The sequence below is a fragment of the Eubalaena glacialis genome, chromosome 5 (genome assembly GCF_028564815.1).
Source record: "Eubalaena glacialis isolate mEubGla1 chromosome 5, mEubGla1.1.hap2.+ XY, whole genome shotgun sequence".
Classification (NCBI taxonomy): domain Eukaryota; kingdom Metazoa; phylum Chordata; class Mammalia; order Artiodactyla; family Balaenidae; genus Eubalaena; species Eubalaena glacialis.
In genome coordinates, this window is record NC_083720.1 from 90473284 (window position 1) to 90494137 (window position 20854).

At 42.1% G+C, this 20854-nt stretch overlaps 1 protein-coding gene across 2 annotated transcripts in view; it reads left to right on the plus strand.

Moving 5' to 3' along the window:
- Positions 1-20854, plus strand: part of SLC4A4 (solute carrier family 4 member 4) — a 345525-nt gene that overhangs the window by 37949 nt on the left and 286722 nt on the right. For both annotated transcript variants that reach the window (XM_061192359.1, XM_061192360.1), the window contains exon 2: positions 18493-18566. In XM_061192359.1, coding sequence (XP_061048342.1) covers positions 18494-18566 — 73 coding nt within the window. In that variant the 5' untranslated portion in view covers position 18493. The remainder of the gene's footprint in view (positions 1-18492; positions 18567-20854) is intronic.

The window sequence follows — 20854 nt, forward strand, 5'->3', positions numbered from 1 at the left end:
GGTCTTTAATCCATTTTGAGTTTATTTTTGTGTGTGGTGTTAGGGAGTGCTCTAATTTCATTCTTTTACATGTAGCTGTCCAGTTTTCCCAGCACCACTTATTGAAGAGGCTGTCTTTTCTCCATTGTATATTCTTGCCTCCTTTATCAAAGATAAGGTGACCGTATGTGTGTGGGTTTATCTCTGGGCTTTCTATCCTGTTCCATTGATCTATATTTCTGTTTCTGTGCCAGTACCATACTGTCTTGATTACTGTAGCTTTGTAGTATAGTCTGAAGTCCAGGAGCCTGATTCCTCCAGCTCCGTTTTTCTTTCTCAAGAGTGCTTTGGCTATTCGGGGTCTTTTGTGTTTCCATACAAATTGTGAAATTGTTTGTTCTAGTTCTGTGAAAAATGCCAGTGGTAGTTTGATAGGGATTTCGTTGAATATGTAGATTGCTTTGGATAGTATAGTCATTTACACAATGTTGACTCTTCCAGTCCAAGAACGTGGTATATCTCTCCATCTGTTTGTATCATCTTTAATTTCTTTCATCAGCATCTTATGGTTTTCTGAATACAGGTCTTTTGTCTCCTAAGGTAGCTTTATTCCTAGGTATTTTATTCTTTTTGTTGCAGTGGTAAATGGGAGTGTTTCCATAATTTCTCTTTCAGAGTTTTCATCATTAGTGTATAGGAATGCAAGAGATTTCTGTGCATTAATTTTTTATTCTGTTACTTTACCAAATGTTTTGATTACCTCTAGTAGTTTTCTGGTAACATCTTTGGGATTCTCTATGTATAGTATCATGTCATCTGCAAACAGTGACAATTTTACTTCTTCTTTTCCAATTTGGATTCCTTTTATTTCTTTTTCTTCTCTGATTGCTGTGGCTAAAACTTCTAAAATTATGTTGAATAATAGTGGTGAGAATGGGCAACCTTGTCTTGTTCCTGATCTTAGAGGAAATGGTTTCTGTTTTTCACCATTGAGAATGATGTTGGCTGTGGGTTTGTCATATATGGTCCTTACTATGTTGCGGTAGGTTCCCTCTATGCCTACTTTCTCAAGGGTTTTTATCGTAAATGGGTGTTGAATTTTGCCAAAAGCTTTTTCTGCATCTGTTGAGATGATCATATGGCTTTTCTCCTTCAGTTTGTTAATATGGTTTATCACATTGATTGATTTGGGTATATTGAAGAATCCTTGCATTCCTGGGATAAACCCCACTTGACCATGGTGTATGATCCTTTTAATGTGCTGTTGGATTCTGTTTGCTAGTATTTTGCTGAGGATTTTTGCATCTGTGTTCATCGGTGATATTGGCCTGTAGTGTTCTTTTTTTATGACATCTTTGTCTAGTTTTGGTATCAGGGTGATGGTGGCCTCGTAGGATGAGTTTGGGAGTGTTCCTCCCTCTGCTGTATTTTGGAAGAGTTTGAGAAGGATAGGTGTTAGCTCTTCTCTAAATGTTTGATACAATTTGCCTGTGAAGCCATCTGGTCCTGTGCTTTTGTTTGTTGGAAGATTTTTAATCACAGTTTCAATTTCAGTGCTTGTGATTGGTCTGTTTATATTTTCTATTTTTTCCTGGTTCAGTCTCGGGAGGTTGTGCTTTTCTAAGAATTTGTCCATTTCTTCCAGGTTGTCCATCTTATGGGCAGAGAAAGTTGCTTGTAGTTAGTTATCTCTCATGATCCTTCGTATTTCTGCAGTGTCAGTTGTTACTTCTCCTTTTTCATTTCTAATTCTATTGATTTGAGTCTTCTCCCTTTTTCTCTTGATGAGTCTGGCTAGTGGTTTATCAATTTTGTTTATCTTCTCAAGGAACCAGCTTTTAGTTTTATTGATCTTTGCTATTGTTTCCTTCATTTCTTTTTTATTTATTTCTGATCTGATCTTTATGATTTCTTTCCTTTTGCTAACTTTGGGAGTTTTTTGTTCTTCTTTCTCTAATTGCTTTAGGTGTAAGGTTAGGTTTTTTATTTGAGATGTTTCTTGTTTCTTTAGGTAGGATTGTATTGTTATAAACTTCCCTCTTAGAACTGCTTTTGCTGCATCCCATAGGTTTTGGGTCATCATGTTTTCATTGTCATTTGTTTCTAAGTATTTTTTGATTTCCTCTTTGATGTCTTCAGTGATCTCTTGATTATTTAGTAGTTTACTGTTTAGCCTCCATGTGTTTGTATTTTTCACAGATTTTTTCCTGTAATTGATATCTAGTCTCATAGCATTGTGGTTGGAAAAGATATTTGATACGATTTCAATTTTCTTAAATTTACCAAGGCTTGAATTGTGACCCAAGATATGATCTATCCTGGAGAATGTTCCATGAGCACTTGAGGAGAAAGTGTATTCTGTTGTTTTTGGATGGAATGTCTTATAAATATCAATTAAGTCCATCTTGTTTAATGTATCATTTAAAGCTTGTGTTTCCTTATTTATTTTCATTTTGGATGATCTGTCCATTGGTGCAAGTGGGGTGTTAAAGTCCCCTGCTCTCCTTGTGTTACTGTCAATTTCCCCTTTTATGGCTGTTAGCATTTGCTTTGTGTATTGAGGTGCTCCTATATTTGGTGCATAAATATTTACAATTGTTATATCTTCTTCTTGGATTGATCCCTTGATCATTATGTAGTGTCCTTCTTTGTCTCTTGTAATAGTCTTTATTTTAAATTCTATTTTATCTGATATGAGAATTGCTACTCCAGCTTTCTTTTGATTTCCTTTTGCATGGAATATCTTTTTCTATCCCCTCACTTTCAGTCTGTATGTGTCCCTAGGTCTGAAGTGAGTGTCTTGTAGACAGCATATATATGGGTCTTGTTTTTGTAACCATTCAGGCAGTCTACGTCTTTTATTTGAAGCATTGAATCGATTTACATTTAAGGTAGTTATCCATATGTGTGTTCCTATTACCATTTTCTTAATTGTTTTGGGTTTGTTACTGTGGGTGTTTTCCTTCTCTTGTGTTTCCTGCCTAGAAAAGTTCCTTTAGCATTTGTTGTAAAGCTGGCTTGGTGGTGCTGAATTCTCTCAGCTTTTGCTTGTCTGTAAAGATTTTAATTTCTCTGTCAAATCTGAATGAGATCCTTGCTGGTAGAGTAGTCTTGGTTGTAGGTTTTTCTCCTTCATCACTTTAAATATGTCCTGCCACTCCCTTCTGGCTTGCAGAGTTTCTGCTGAAAGATCAGCTGTTAACGTTATAGGGATTCCCTTGTATGTTATTTGTTGCTTTTCCCTTGCTGCTTTTAATATTTTTTCTTTATATTTAATTTTTGATCGTTTGATTAGTATGTGTCTTGGCGTGTTTCTCCTTGGATTTATCCTGTATGGGACTCTCTGTGCTTCCTGGACTTGATTGACTATTTCCTTTCCTATATTAGGGAAGTTTTCAACTATAATCCCTTCAAATATTTTCTCAGTCCCTTTTTTTTTTCCTCTTCTTCTTCTGGGACCCCTATAATTCGAATGTTGGTGCGTTTAATATTGTCCCAGAGGTCTCTGAGACTGTCCTCAATTCTTTTCATTCTTTTTTCTTTATTCTGCTCTGTGGTAGTTATTTCCACTGTTTTATCTTCCAGGTCACTTATCTGTTCTTCTGCTTCAGTTATTCTGCTATTGATTCTTTCTAGAGAATTATATATTTCATTTATTGTGTTGTTCATCATTGTTTGTTTGCCCTTTAGTTCTTCTAGGTCCTTGTTAAATGTTTCTTGTATTTTCTCCATTCTATTTCCAAGATTTTGGATATCTTTACTATCATTACTCTGAATTCTTTTTCAGGTAGGCTGCCTATTTCCTGTTCATTTGTTTGGTCTGGTGGGTTTTTACCTTGCTCCTTCATCTGCTGTGTATTTCTCTGTCTTCTCATTTTGCTTAACTTACTGTGTTTGGGGTCTCCTTTTTTCAGACTGCAGGTTTGTAATTCCCATTGTTTTTGGTGTCTGCCCTCAGTGGGTAGGGTTGGTTCAGTGGGGTGTGTAGGCTTCCTGGTGGAGGGGACTGGTGCCTGTGTTCTGGTGGATGAGGCTGGATCTTGTCTTCCTGGTGGGCAGGTCCATGTCTGGTGGTGTGTTTTGGGGTGTCTGTGACCTTATTATGATTTTAGGCAGCCTCTGTACTAATGGGTGGGGTTGCATTCTTGTCTTGCTAGTTGTTTGACATAGGGTATCCTGCAGTGTAGCTTGCTGGTCGTTGAGTGGAGCTGCCTCTTTGCGTTAAGATGGAGATCTCTCTGAGAGCTTTTGCCGTTTGATATTACGTGGGGCCAGGAGGTCTCTGGTGGACCAATGTCCTGAACTCGGCTCTCCCACCTCAGAGGCTCAGGCTTGACACCTGGCCGGAGCACCAAGACCCTGTCAGCCACACAGCAGATGGCTGGGGACTGACTGAAGGTGACTTCCACTTAGTCAAATCACAGCGCTGTCCTCTGTCACTTTGCCTGGAGCTGCTGTCGGGGATGTGGCCACGGCCACCGCCTGGAGACACAGTGGGTGCATGCGTGGATGTGCACGCGCGCGCACACCTGTGTGTGTGTGTGTGTGTGTGTGTGTGTGTGAGCTCTTGTTTGCGGTGCGGCTCACTAACTGCTCCCGGCACCACCAACCCCTTCCCCCCAGAAAGCGTCAGCCGCCTGGAATTTTTTAAAAAGCTTTTTATTTTGGAATATATCAAACATGAACAAAAGAGGAGAGAATTGTACAGTGAACTCCCATCTACCATTACGCAGCTTCAACAATTCCCCATATGTTGCCAATCTTGTCTCACACACCCCCAGCTTTTTTTTTTGGCTGGAATATTTTAAAGCGAATCCTACATTGTGTTATTTCACCAATTAATAAAATATTTCTAAGAAATAAATACATTAAAAAAAAACCCAATACTATTATCATACCTAATAGAAATTAATAGTAATTTGTTAGTATCATCTAATACTCAATTAAATATTCAAGCTTCCTTAATTGTCCCCCCTGTTTTTTCAAAACCAGTTGATTTGTTCAAATCAGGATCTCAACCTGCATTTTGCATTTGATAGTTACATCTGGTAGGTTTCTTTTTAATCTACCAGAGTTAAAGAGCGTGTTTTTAAGTTAGGGAGTACCATGCTTCTGTGGGGTGGCCCACTCCTTGCTAAGAAGCCACTAGAGCCAAACAAGTATGTCTTCCATCATTAGACAAGGGATGACAAGCTGAAGGCATTTTCCCTAAAATACAATAGATGTAACTAAGGAATTTGCAATCTTTCCATGTCCTTTGTGTTCTTACAAGATTAATCCAGAAAATTTACTGTTAAAAACAACTTTAAACATATTCCTTTATTATTTAAAGCATAGATTTGAGTCATGGGTGTTAAAAAGCCACCAAAAAATCCATTCCACATTATTTTCTTGATACCTACGTGTTAGTCATCTGCTTTGGCATCTTCTAACACTGAGAATTGCCATCCCTGGGGCAAATTTAGGTAGGTGAGGATTCAGGTGGCAACTACATAAGTCATGAACTTCAAGGCTAGTTTGGCAGAAGTTAATAAAGATTATATGAATAAGTTAATGCAGATTGGCCTTAGTTCAGAGGACTGACATGAGGCGGAAGTCAGTGTGCTGGTGCTGAACGCTGGGGATAAAGTCTTCTAAGGTGGGTCGGTCCGCTCCTTGATCTGCACACAGAGGACTGAGGCAGGCTGTGGCCTGGCTGCTGTAGGAAGCTGCCCCAGCAGACCCTGCCTGTACCTTCTGTGCTGTGGCCCTTGGAAGACCTTCTGAGTAGAAGTAGGTTCCAGGGAGGACCTTAATGGAAATGTTTATATAATGACAAAGATTTAAAAAGTAAAGAAGACTGTAAGCTTGAGGAAATATTACGGCTGCTCAGAAACCCCCAGTGGTTTCTAGTTGCTCAGAGTAAATGTCAAAGTCCTTTGAATAGCCTCCCAGGCCATGCAGCCTGCCCCTCCTTTAGTTTGACCTTTCTGGACTTATCTCCTATCCTACTCTGCTCTAGCCACTGGGAGTCACTCTGCTCCCACCCCATCCCACCAGCACTCCCTAAATCTCTTCCTTGCTTACATTTTTCCATAGCAGTATCACCCCCTAACATATTATACAATTTACTTTTAAATGTTGTTTATTGTCTATCTTTCCACTATGGATTTATCCTTAGTGCCTAGAATAAGGCCTATTCATAGTAGCCACTCAATAAATTGGTTAACTGAATGAGTAGGCAAGTTAAACTTTGGAAAATTTGATCACAAGTATATACACTGAGAGATTCCTTGAGGAAAATGAAGGATAAACTTTGAACAGTATTGTGGAAAGAGACATTGGTAAGGGAACATAGACTAGAGAAGTATCTTCATTGTTCATGTAACAGTGAACTGTGCTTATAAAGTTTATGAGATAAAGTCGGTTTTCTGCTTAATAGTAGAGCCCGTATCATGAGCGATGTACTCTTCTGACTTTGGTACAGTAGATCCTTGGCATGTGTGAACCTAACAATTGTGATTTCGGCTATTTGCGGGGAGCCCTGAAGGGTCATACCATGTAGTCATTTGTGCTTTATAGAGACATTAGTGGTGACCCCCTGTGCCACTGGTGAGCCCAGACTGAGCCTGGTGGATGGCCCACCCCCTGCACTGCCTGTCATCCTGGTAGCCTTCTTTTCCTTGGGAATTCAGAAACTCGTATAGTGACACTTGACCACACATTATATCAGAAATTTTATGTTTCGGTGATATTTGTGAATTTGAGCATTTGCAAAACAGGGTTGGGGAAGTGTTTTATGAATGTCAGGGGTCTGTATACTCTGTCGGTGTTCTGGTGAGTCTGCTCTTTCACCAAAGCTCTGTTTAAATTTGTGATCCTGGGTTCCTAAAGACTCTGGAACAGATCAATCAAATTAGCTAAAGGGAGGCAGCATGACATGTAGTGGTTAAGAGCACAGACCTATAGATCTAGACCACCTGGGTTTGAATCCTGACTTTGACAGTTATTAGCTGTGTGACTTTGGGTAAGTAACTTAATCTCGCTGTGCCTCAGAGATGTTGATGATAAAAATGGTACATACCTCATTAGATTATTGTGAGAATGAAATGAGCTGATGATATTTGTAAAGCAGTTACAACAGTGGCTGGCACGTAGTAAGCTTAACCTAAGTGTTTGCCGAATAAAAATAAAGACATTTATTTGGGAAGCCTGTTAGAGGATACTTCAACTTCTGGCCCGTAGATACACCAAGATAGGAAAAGAGGTGAGTGGAAGTGATATAATTTGAAGTTATAGGAAGGCATACTGAAGTTAAGTAATATGAAAAAAAATTCTTGAAGGTAATCCCTGATATGGACATGGGTTGGTTAATTTTGAAGGAGTATGAGAGAGTGGTTAAGTTAAACTTCCTGCCTGATCTTCTTGTCACACTTACTGTGTGATTTTGGGTAAATTATTAACTTCAAATTACAACTGTAAATGGGTATGTTAAACGTATTTACCTTAGGGGGTTGTCATGAGGATTGAATCAAACAAGCATTGTAAAGTGCTTAGCACAATACCTGGCGTGTAGAAAATGTTTTAAACATGGGACTTTTAAGGAATTAATCGATGATGAGAATCCCTACTCTCGGTCCCTACCTTGTTACGGGTATTGAAGTCCTTTAGCTAAAACCTTCATCCCTGTCTTATTATTAAGCCAGCTGGGCAAAATTTTACAGCACCATGAATGAAATAATGCATGCACGGTGCTTAGCACATTGCCTGGCATGTAGCAAGAAATCAATAAAATGCCAGGAGCCTTGTCCTTGCCAGCAGATGTGGCGGTTCAAGATGGAAGATGTGAATGGTGTGGCTGCCACTTTGGGTAGGGATGGCGAGGGAAGGCTGCTTTCTCCATTGTCAGCTCTGGGTGTCAGAGGTGGGATCTCAGGAGCTGTACCAGCTCAGATGCCATCCAGCAGACTCCCAGCACTGTGTCCTGGAACAAACACCTTCTCTGGAGTCCCCATCCACCTGCCAACTTGGATCTGACCTGAGGTCACTGTAGAAGCCACAATGAATGTATGCAAAGTCACAGACTCAAATGAGAAGTATGAATTAACTCTGGATATCCGGGCTATCCCTGTACTAATTACTACAGATAATTAACATTGACTATGTATAAATTTAAAGTTAGGCTGCAATTTCCAGAGCTCAAAGTTTACGTTGACATTTCAAATCCTAATTTCCTTTTGCAGGTAGTTGCTATCCAGCTTCTTTATTGGTTTACCTAAACACATTACAGAGTTTTATTTGTCCAGTTTCAGGCCCGAGGAACAAAATTGAGCTTTCTCATAGCTTCTCATGCTTCTTCTGGACTTTTTTTTTTAAATTAATTTATTTTTAAAAATTTATTTATTTATTTATTTATTTATGGCTGCATTGGGTCTTGGTTGCTGCGCGCGGGCTTTCTCTAGTTGCGGCGAGCGGGGGCTATTCTTCGTTGTGGTGTGTGGGCTTCTCATTGTGGTGGCTTCTCTTGTTGTGGAGCACAGGCTCTAGGCGCGTGGGCTTCAGTAGTTGTGGCTCGCGGGCTCTAGAGCACAGGCTCAGTAGTTGTGGCGCACAGGCTTGGTTGCTTCACGGCATGTGGGATCTTTCCGGACCAGGGCTCGAACCCATGTCCTCTGCTTTGGCAGGCGGATTCTTAACCACTGCGCCACCAGGGAAGCCCTCTTCTGGATTTTTAAAGCACTGTAAGCTGTGATTTAAGTTCGTTCATTCATATAGTCGTTAAGCACATATTTACTTAGAACCTACTATGTGACAGATCTAGGTACCTCTTAACTTTTTATTTTTAAGCAGACAAGGGGAAATTCTCATTTGAATTTAATTCTGCATATCACAGTGCAGTTACAGTCTGTGTGAAAGGTTAAGTTCTAAAGTTAGGCAATAAGGAAAAAATTAGATAGTTAAGATTATTCTTTAAAAAATCACTTAATTCATCCATAGACACAACATTTTTCAGGGGATACAACACAGCCATTTCCCCCTCTAACTTTGGAGCAAATCACTGTTTTGACAAGTAATTGAAAGTTAGCTTGTGTATGGGGTTCATGTTTGAAAACTACATTCAGGGTCTTTACACTTAGAGATGCACTTAGTACCAAACATGTATGTACCCTCACTGTACCCCTTCCTGAATGGTTGATTGATTGATCAATCCATTCATTCATCAACATTTGATGAGTACTTACTATGTGTAGCACCTATGCTTGACCCTGGAGGTAGAAAGGCTCTAGAAAGATGATACTTGCTCTCAAAGAGCTCATACGGTGGTGGGGACAACTGCCATGATGTGTCCAAGGACAGTCGCTTGAGGTTAAATAAATGATTGTGACAGTGCAGTGTTGTACCTGCTGTGTGAGAAGCAGACATGTTCAAGGAGCCAATGGAGAACAGAGGAAGAAGCGTGGCTCTTCTTGGGGAAGGGTGTGTTTGAGAGTGTAGAGAGCATTCTAGAGAGTTGGATCTTGAAGAATGGGTTAACTAGGATGACATGGTATTTAGAGGAAACAGCGTGTACACGAAGGTATGGTAGCCTGTTCAGGGAATGGAATGGCGTGGAGAGTGGCCAGAGCTACGTGTGGAAAGCTCATGATAAGCCTTAAATTCCATGTTGAGCAGTTTGGACTTCATCTTCAATGTAATGAATGATCTTTAAAAGAAGAATGATACCAGATTTGTTCTATAGATGGATGGGTAAGTGGGGAGTGAGTTCAGAGCCAGGAAGACCAGTTAGAAACCATTGGTGGGAGGGCAGGTAGCATTGCAGCCCCGATACACTCACTTCTAAGCCTGGACATGTTGGCGCATGCGTTGCCGGATGGGTTTCCAGCTATAGATGCCCTTTCCCCCACTTTTACCCTGTGGGCCTCCCCTTCTTTCCTTTGCTCTGCCTTGGCTTACTTGGCTGCTGGTTCGGTCTGGCTCTTGGCTGGAGGGCTGGCAGCGGGGAGAAGTTGGGGAGACAGGATGGACGTGCCCACTGCTGCCCTCCTGGCTCTCCCATGGAGTAGCCCCCGCCTTCCAGGTCTCGCCTGAACTCTCTCTTAGGACCTTTCTGTTTTCATACCTGGGCCCTTGAAGAAGGGCAATTGAAAGTTAAGAGTTGAGAAGGGAGCCTCCTTTTCCTGTCCCTAACAGTCAAAACTCTGAGGAAACTTTCAGTGGGCAAAGTGCTGAATTTTTTTTTTTTTAATTAATTAATTTATTTTTGGCTTCATTGGGTCTTCGTTTCTGTGCGAGGGCTTTCTCTAGTTGCGGCAAGTGGGGGCCACTCTTCATCGCTGTGCGCGGGCCTCTCACTGTCGCGGCCTCTCTTGTTGGCGGAGCACAGGCTCCAGACGCGCAGGCTCAGTAGTTGTGGCTCACGGGCCTAGTTGCTCCGCGGCATGTGGGATCTTCCCAGACCAGGGCTCGAACCCGTGTCCCCTGCATTGGCAGGCAGGCTCTCAACCACTGCGCCACCAGGGAAGCCCAAAGTGCTGAATTTTTGATGTAGGAACTCTGGTTAGAAACAGAAGCATATGGGTCGGAAGCAAGTGCTTCAGCCCATTAAAAAAAAATTAAAGGGTGTAAGGGTAAGTCAGGAGGATGTCCCAGGGGGTCAGGCAAGCCGTTCCCTTTTCAGCACTTAATACCCTCTCCAGCAGTTTCTCCCTTCATCTGTCACCTCCCCTGAGCCTCCAGGCCCTTCCTCACCCTTCTCGCTGTCTCCATCCTGCTACTAGTTCTTTCCCTGTCCTTTATCGCCGAGCCTGCTCCAGCCTTTCAGAGCTCAGTCAGGAGTCTGAGGACAGTGTAGGAGACCTTGCCCCAACATGCAGAAGATGGGAGAGAGGAGTTTGGTCCTTGGCCTTGAGGGGCGGTTTATTGCTGGTCTCCCCTGTTGACAGTCCCATGCATTTGCTTATGGGGACAGAATTATGGCCTTTGGGCTTGTAAGACTGTTAATAACTCTCCTATACTCTCTGGGCCCTTGGGACCTTAGATTTAGATTCAACTAAAATTAATTGAATATATTTACTCTGGGAACTTATTTAATACCCTAAATCACTTATGAAGTGTTTTAGGGTCATTTTAAAGTACACTGAAGTGAGAGGTTAACTAACTTTCCCAAGGTTACACAGTTAATAAAGGGCACATCTGGGATTTGCACTCACTTTTACCTGATTCTGCATATGTGTAGATGGACCAGCTTCTGTAACTGGCCATCAGATTAAATAAAGTTTCCAGGGGAAATTTTAAAAAAGCAGATTTGAAATGACCTTTTCTAAATTGAAATTTTTATTGAAATAATTGTAGATTCACATGTATATTTGAGAAATAATACAGAGAGATCACTTGTATACTGCCAGTATTCCCCACCATTAACATTTTGCAAAACTTTAGTACAGTATCACAACCAGGACTTTGGCACTGATATGATTCACTGATCACTTATGATCACTTATGATCCATGTATTCAGATTTCCTCAGTTTTATTTGTACTCATTTCTTTGTATGTGTGTATGTGTGTGTTTTTAGTTCTGTACAATTTTATCACCTGTGTAGATTCGTGTATTTATCACCACAGGTGAGATACTGAACAGGACCAACTCAGCAAGGACCTTTCATGTTGCCCTTTTATAACCGTGAGCACCACCCGCTGCCGTCTCTGTACCCTGGTCACCACAAACCTGTCCTTCACATCTAAAATTTTGTCATTTCAAAAATGTTGTATAAATGGAGCCATACAGTATGTAACCTTTTGGGATTGGCCTTTTTCATAGCCTAATCCCTTGGAAATTCATTCAATTTACTTTTTTTTCACCAGTAGTTTGTTTCTTTTTATTGCTAAGCAGTATTCCATGGTATGGATATACCAGTTGGTTTAACCATTCACCTGTTGAAAGACATCTGGGCTAATTACTAGTTTTTGGCTATTACAAATAAAGCTGCTCTGAACACTCATGTACAGGTTTTTGCGTGAACATAAGTTTTCACTTCTCTAGGATAAATGCCCAAGAGTGCAAATGAACTTTTAATGCAGTTCATAAATCTGGAATTATGTTTGGCGTGATCCTGCTCTGGATTCCATTTTCACCTTTTATCTAGTGTGAAGTCTGATTTCGTGTGGGGCTGTCACCCCTTTCTCCCTGGCCTCGGGCCTGTGTACATTTCCAGACTGCTGAGGGCACTCCTGAACTCTGTGGAGGGGATTTGCTTTGCTTTGCTGCTGCCTGATCGCTGGGACTCGCCTCTGCCATTAGTCATGCTTGTCAGGTTTGCCACGTTGATGTTTCTTTCCCCCGGCACCTACGTCCAGAGCTCCAGGAGTCTCTGCAGTTAAGCCCACACCCGCGTTCTTCTCCCTTCCTCCCTGTGGGAGTGGAAGGCCCTCTCAGCACCCGATGACGGGTGAAGTTAGGAAGGAAACAGTTGCAGCTTTTCCTCCGCCCCTGCTCTCCGCTTCCCTGTAGTGAACGCATGTTGCCGAAAGATGGCAGTGCTCTTTGCAGCCACTGGGATTGCTCTCCCCTGTCGCCTGTGCTTTGGAGAACCGATATTGTTCTTTATGTGTATGTTGAAAATGTGGACAGCAGATTTTCCAAAACAACAAAGGCACCAGGAAAACGCTGTGTGGTTTACAAAGTTTGAAAGAAAACATCACGTTCGCAAATAATGGGTGATGGAAACGGTTCCCCACTTCTTAGATATGAGTTGAATAGGAAATAGAATTCCAGGATGTGTGTGTGAGGGTATAATTTTAGATGTCAGTACTGGTGGTTGCATTCTGTGTGGCTCCTGAAAAAGACCTGTGAAAATACTGATTTTTTGCCTCCCATCTGATCTAAGACCAGCCAAGGAGCAAGGACAGCCTGCATTTGAGCTCTGAGACTTGAGATAAACCCCTTTTAGTCCTCAAGGAAAGGCCCTTATGCACAGTGTAAATATAATTTTCACGACAGCAACAGCTAATACTAATAATACAACTCTTCACTTCCTGGTATTTGTCCACTCCCCTGCGTGCGTCACTTCGGTGTGTGCGAGCATGTGTGTAAACATTTGCTGTGCACAGGAAGGCTGTTGTGAAGTGAGAGATTATGGCGTTCCCTGGCTGTTGTAAACAGCTAGTGAGGATAAAGTGAGATGAGCTTTCATATGAGGTTAACTAATTAAGTTGTACGCACGGAAAGAACCGGTGGTGTCAAAGTCGGGTATGGACTTGTGAACAACTGGGGCCGTTCTGCTCCCTAGGGTGCCATGGTCTGGTGCCTTTTTGGAAGCAGTCAGAAAGCCCCACTGTTCATTCGATCCACATGCGGCTTGGTTAAGTGGAGAACAGGCTGTGGAGGAGAGGGGGTTGGCTGTGGGAGTGGGGCCACAAGCCCCAGAATGATTGCTCTATGTACACACCAGTGTGCCAAGGTCAGAGGGCAGTTTTCCGCTTTCCTGGGTGTGGGTGCTGCCGCGGCTGTGACCCTGCAGCTCAGAACATGGCCGCACTCCTGGGGTGACAAGGGAACACGTGGCTCCACCTTAAGCAGCAGCCTTTTTGCTGCTAGTGCATCCTTTGGCAAAAGCCTTCAGTTAGGAAGAGAACTGCTCTGCATAAAGTTATAACCCTGAAACCAGATGCTGTTGCTATAGAGACGAGTGAAATGCTGGCGTGGGAGACAGAACAGGGGAGGGATGGGAGAAGGGAGGTGGGAGGGCAAGTGAGGCTAATCTAAAGGCTAGCACACCAAAGACCTTCAACCTTTAGCAGCACTGTGACGGGGCATGCTCGCATTCTGAAACTTGTGTGCTGGCGGCCTGCCACTTGCTGACGGGCTGAGGGGCAGCTGCTTGCTCTGTGTAGACTAGCTGGTGAGCACGTTGGCAGTTGGTGAGGGCTCTAGGGGTGGGAACTCAGAGGAGTGGAATGTAGATGGGTGCCCATGGCCCAGTGGCTGACAGTTTTGCACACATGTTTCTCGTGCCGGGCTTAAGTCACCCTTACAAGCCTGTTCGGCGATTAGGACCGGCTGCTGAGAGCCGGTCCGTTTGGCAGCAGATTTGACATGTGTTACAGTTAAATCACTTTTGTGTCCCAGAATAATGGAGGATGAGAGAAGCCCCACGTTGTGTGGACTTCTTGGGAAGGGGTCTAACTTCTACTGTCAGAGGCCCTGTTGAAGGAAGGCGGTATTGGCCCCGTGTGGATTTTATACTGACTGGTGTGACCCTTATCCCCGTGATGATGGTGAGACGCTTCCAAATCTGTTCTGAACTTTGCCTCACGCTGGCGATGCGAGCAACCTAGGGAGCTGTTTAGAAGCATGCTCCTTCCCTTCTTTGTTTTCAGCAAGTGCAGTTCGTGTGAAAGGAACATTTCAGAATGGATTTGGGGGCCTGATTAGGGACTAGATGAGTTCATTTCTTCTTACTGATAGAGGGGAAACCTGGTTGGGTCAGACGGTCATTTTGAAAGATATCTCTGTCTTACTAATAATAGCAAGCAACTGCTGAGAGGATTTGGTGGGGAGGGCGAACACAAACCCAAATAATTGACGCTTGTGGTGTAAAGATGGAAGAAAGTTGTAAAATCCCTGCGCTTGGTGCAAAAGCCCAGATGTGTCAGGCTGCACTTGCTCTTGACGAGGAGAGGGCTGCTCTGGGCGTGCAGGTTTTACATTTTCAGTTTGCATTTTCTTTTTCACTTCCTACGGGGAGAAGGCTGCTTACAGATGCTCTGCATTGCCCATCAGAAAGAACTAGGTTTCTAATTCCTTGCTATGTATAGTCTTGGAGGGAATGTGAAATATGTATCAAAGAGCCAAAGAATGCCCCAACCATTATTCTCACTCTAACTCAGACAGAGCCTGGGGACAGTGCTTCGGTTAGGCTGGATGGTTTTCTCCACCCAGGAAGAGGGCTCTGGGCATTCACATTTGTACGGTCTCCTTCAATTGTTACTGCTTTCTTCCTTTAATTCTGCTTTGATTGTTTGTTGTATGCAATTTTGGGAAGGGCTTAGGTGCAAAGGCTAATAAACGTTTTATTTAGGAAATGTGTGAAAAGTCAATAAATGACTTTGGGACCAGCGTGATTGATGGTGGGGTACAGAAATGATATTCTGCGGGAAATTGTGTTGGATTCTGTAGGTTGATAGGAATGGAAAGCGTTTGTTCTGAGAAGAAATGTGGGCTAAACTACTCTTTGTTTCCTGAAGGGAAGACAGTACTATGAATGTAGATGCAGTAGTACAGGACTCCAGGATTTTGTTGTGTTTCCAAGGTCTTTTAAGGAAATTTCTCCATTAAACTGTCATCCTTATCTAGGTCTACAAATGCTGTATTACTGATGGGGTCTTGTTCTTTGGACCAACCCTCAGATTGCTAGGGGAAGTCTTCGAGAAGGCAGATAGGATTACACTAGAGCCTTTGTCTGTCTTGCTCATCACTGTATCTCCAGTGCCCAGAAGGGTGCCTGGCACCTAGTAGGTACTCAGCAAATATTTACCGAATGAATGAATGGAGGAGGGCAGGAAAGAGAAAAGGGAATGACTGAATGCTGCTTGTGTGTCTAGCACTGTGCATGGTATGTTTGAAGTACTTTGGTCATCGTCACCAATGACCTCCATATTGACAAACCCAAGTTCTTCTTCTCTGTCTCGGTCTTTCTCAGCCTCTCGATAGCGGCACTCTCCTCTTTCCTCAACTTCCTTGACATCACTCTTTCCTGGTTTTCCTCTTACCTCATTGACTGCTTTTGTTCTTCTGCTCTGCCTGTAAATGTTGGCATGCCCGGCATGCCTGGCACTTGATCTTAGGTCATCTCCTCTATTTCTGTATTTTATTCCTGCATTTCATCTAGTAATAGCTTCAGATACCAGCTTTATTCATTGATTCCCCAATTTTTATCTCCAACCTTAGGCTTCTGAGCTCTAGACTTAGACATCCATCTAGTTGTGTGCTTGACTGTTCTTTTTTTATATATAATAAGCATCTCAACCATAAAGTGGCCAGAAAAGAACCCTTGGTTCCTCCCCTGAAACCTGTTTCTCCCATAGCCTTCCCTGGGCTCCTGAGATAGTTTCTTAGTTTCTTTTGTCTCCTGACTGTGCACTTATCACATAGCAGCCAGAGTGATCCTTTAAAAGGCAAAACAGCTCAAGTCACCTTCCATCTTAAAACTCTTCGGAGGCTGCCGTAACACCTAAAATTCTAACTTCTTACCATGAGCTGCATGGCCCTGATTCCCTCCAGCATTGTCAACCTCCGGTTGATCTTCTGTCTGTCTGTGCGGCCTCACTGACCTTGCTCTGTTCCTATAACATGCTAAACTTCTTCCCACCTTAAGGCCTTTACACTTGCTATTCCCTTTGCTTGGAACGTTCTGCCCTCAGATTGTCAAATGCCTGGTTCCTTCCTATCATTTTCATCTCTGCTCAAATGTCACCTCCTCAGAATCCACATCTGAACCACCTTATGCTAAGTAGCCCCCTGCCTTATTATTATTGTTTTCTGCAAAGCAATTAATGCTAAGATTACCTTGTTCATCTATTTATTATTAGTTTTTGAGGCACTTTGTCTGCCTTATTCAAAAATGTATTCCCCTCCCTCTCAAGAGTGCCAGGAACATAGCAGACACTAAATAAATATTTGCTGAATCAGTGAATATGTTGGATTATTTAATCTTCATGGGAACCAGAGGCTCACAGAGGCTGGTAACTGACTTGACCTCTCAGATCTTCAAGGCATTTTCTTTTCTACTGTGATCCTGCTGGCTGATCCATGTCCTGTTTTTATTTAGTTTTATATTTTTAGTTTGAGTGTAGAAAAGGAAAAAAGATGAACTTTTATGTATAAGACCCATATCCCTGAAAAAGGATATTCTGCAAGTTTCCAAAAGTAATGAGTTTCTTCATGGCATTGTCCACGAATAAAGGTCAGGTGAAGAAGAAAGGAAGGAAACAAACCTTTATTAAACATGTAATAGGTGCTAGGCACAAAACTGAGTGCTTTCATGTGTGTTACCTGATTTGAATTTCCTACGAGGTTGATATTATTTCCCCCTATTTTGGAGATGGTAAAACCAAGGCTCAAAAAAGTTGGATACTTTGCTCTAGGTGATACAAATACTAAGAGGTAGAACTAGGTTTTTTAAATCCGGGTCTACCTGACACCAAATTTCTGACTTTTTAAGCTCAGATGGTTGCTTTGTGAGATGCTCCTAAAATAGAAAGGAAGAAAAAGTGAATTCAGTGCGTATCACATAGATGATAACAAATATGGGAAGCACAAGAATAAGTTATACAGACAGTATGGAAAACAGACCTACAGTACAGTATTCAATGCCCAAGCATATAATTGGATGAATGGAATACAGAGTGAACATTTTGTTCTCTGGCAGAGCTCATGTACGGTATGACATAGGGCAGCTGTCCTCAGAGAACGTTCTTTGTTTCTAGACCGGTGCGACACAAGCAGCATTTGAGCAATTCGGGATTTCTTTCTGCTTTCACTATAAATAGAGTTCATGGAATTCTGTATGTCAAAGTTAATGCAATGAAAAGGAGTCACAGAATATGGAAATAAACCTTAACTTATTCTATAAACCAGAGACATGTTTGGCATCTGGAGGCCGTACAAACGCTGTCCTTACTTGGATGGATCCTGAGGTCTTATTTAGCATAAGAAATTGCAGATATCCTATTATGTAAGGAGACAGGAGGACAGCATAATGTGGCTACAAAATGAAGAACTTTATGCCCTTCAGGGAAGAGTTAACAGGTCAGATACACATAGAGAGAGACGTGTGATAAGAATGTGGAAAATGAATGAATGGGTGGCATATATATGTGACTGTTGCCGAAGCCGGGTTGCTGGATAATCCTCAGATGTCAGATTTCCGTTAAGGCCAACATGTGACTCAAAGCTTGCCACTCAACAGAGAACACTGGGCTGTGCTGGTATTAAGAGGCTGGCTGGAAGCTAGGCTTCCACTGTGCACTAGCCTAACTCCCTGTCGCTTTCTGTGCGTGGGTGGGCGTGCATGTGTGCGTGTGTGTGTGTGAGGGTATACATTTTTATGCAGTGGGTGTTTAAAGAGCTAAGCACTGAAGCTGGATTTCCACAAACGATCATCACGAGCACTCCAGGCACACCAAACTTCCTCTCTTGGTATTTCTTTTTCCTTTCGTCTTTTTTTGGGGGCGCATCCCAAAGGGGAGAACCCCCAACATCCAGCCTACAGGATCGAGATGATTTTCTCTCACCTGTCCCTGTGGGTGCCCTGTCAAGGTTAGAACTGAAGCTATGTGGGACCGGCATATTCTCAAGCACCGATGAGAGAAGCTGAAGGAGTGAAGGAGCTGCAGCAGACACCAAAGCAAGAGGGACTCTGCCCTGTTAACATGAGCAGCAGTTTGCAGGTTCACCTGCCCAGAAGCTGGGCTGTGTCCAGTGGCTCACTCCAGGAGAAGTCTGAGCATTCTTTTTTTCTTTTTTATTACTATAGGATGGAGGATGAAGCCGTCCTGGACAGAGGGGCTTCCTTCCTTAAGCATGTGTGTGATGAAGAAGAAGTAGAAGGTGAGCTCGCTGGGTCTGGGGAAGTGTATATTCATATCCATATGTCTTTGTAAATAATAGCACTCATGCATTTCATGTATCTTATAATTTTGGAGTTAAAAACCCAAGCCTATCTGTGGAGTTTCATTAATCTCCACATTTTGCTTCAACACAGAGTAATTCTAAGAACTTCCGTGGACCATCAGAATCTGAATCAGTGTTGTGTCCCGCGTGGTTGACAACAACAAAAAAAAGGTCTTACTTTGAAGCAGGTGCCTATGTTAGCTGTGCCTCTCTGTCAGAAATAAATATTTTGCCAGATAATATTAACTACCTTCCAATGACTAATTCAAGGAAGCTGCTAGATTTATATAAATGTATTTGGCAGTATCTTCTAATATTCTTTCTTATAGCCTGCAGGGTAGAAAAACAGATGTTGCAGAGAGAGAATGATACCATTACCTCAGGAAACATGGGGCTAAGCTGAGGAGATAAAGAGTGGTAATTATGGATGTGTCTCAGTTAAGAAAAGATGGACAAGCATTTTTTACTTAAAAAATCTCTAGGACCTCTTTTATTAATGTTCTCCAGTGCCAGTTGAAAATCAAATAAGAGTTAAATTTTAGCTGGTGCTATGGTGCTTTCAGTGTGCCTTTTCTTCTCTTGTCTCTTGACTTATCAATGGTGTGGGAATAATACTATTTATTTGACAGTCATAAGGCAGGGCTTAATTAATATTTATTAAAGTAATTATGTGAAGGCGTGACAGGTATACAACATTTATAATGACAGTTTTAAAAATAATCAAGGTTCTAGACAGTACTCATAAAGTTAAGTAAGACTTCCTGGTGAACCATGTCTTAAATTCTGCCCTTTAAAATCACCTGAGAAGGAATTCTTGTGTATTTTGGAAACTCCAGTCTGATGGGTACCATTTGGTAATTACTTAATGCCTACCAAAGACTTGGACCAGAGGGGTGGTGGAGTTGGGTAAAAGAAGGTGGGTACTGTGTGTTCTGGAGTGATTCGTCAACCAGACTGAACACCAGGTCCCAGGCAAGTGACACTCCTGTGCCACCTGGGATAGTTTGAATAGTGTGGCCATTATGTTTCCTAGGTAAGTTTCTTCTGACCCTGTAGTGCTGGAGTGTTGGTTCCCCCAGCCCCCCATCTCCCCACTTCCCACATGTATACTCTTGAGACTGACTAATAAGAATTTGATGCCTACCTTTCTTAGGAAAAAGGAAACCACAATATTTTCTTTCATATTGTTTTATGGGTTCCTTGCACTTTTACAACATGACTGTGGGAAAATGCCAAGTTAGTGAAAGCAAAATAGTAAAACTTTTGTCTGAAGATTCTTGTAACCCATGCTGCTAAGTCTTCATTGTGGTGACTCTGTCACTGTCCCAGTGTCAAAGGGGAGATAAGAATCTTAAAGTTATAGCATATGAATATAAGAAATATTGTAGGAATGAGCAAATATCCTATAATATCAGGACAATTAAAGTAGAAAAATCAGTGAGAAAGCTTGGGGGTGAGATGTGTACTCTGTGTGTGTGTGTGTGTTCTTGAGAATAACCTTCTAGCTAAGTTCACAGGAGATGTAAATCACCTCTTGAATTTGTACGGTCTATAGGATTGACAGCACTCTACTGCAGTAGGATATTGTACATGGGTTTCTTAAGGCTTTGACTAAGAAGTTTTTCCCTTGATTTTCAAGCACAAAATTAAGACAACACTGTAATGAATAACACACAAATCTGTAGCTGGGTTTCTTTATGGAGAAACAAAAAAGGCAAAAGGTAGAAATATCTGTAAAATTGTCTTTGTGACGACTCAACTTGCCACATGGATTTTGTGTATTTTCCTATTCTGGTAAGACTTCTATTTTAATGATTATCTTTCACATTGAGTGGAGCTTGGGTTGATTACATTTCTTTCAAAGCATGTTTAGCTAGTTGCCTGTGGTTGAATCCTGAGGCCCTGTAGGATGGTTGCTTATGGCCATTATTTGGTGGAGAACATCCAACAGTGTGGGCTCCTTATAGTAGAAGTCATGAAACAGTAATTAGAAACTGTTGTTTCTGATTCAGTGCCCTCCCAGTTGAGCCTCCCATTTTCTCACCTGGCTTCATCCATTTTCTCACCTAGCACTTAAATTTTGTAGTAGCTCTAGGTGAAAGTGTAAAGAAGTTGAAATGGAGATGGGCTTGATGGCTTATTCATGGTCCCAGTCGTTGAGAGTAAAGAAACAGATGACTTGACTGTCAAGACTTCTAATCAAGATTTTGATGGGAATGTTTTCC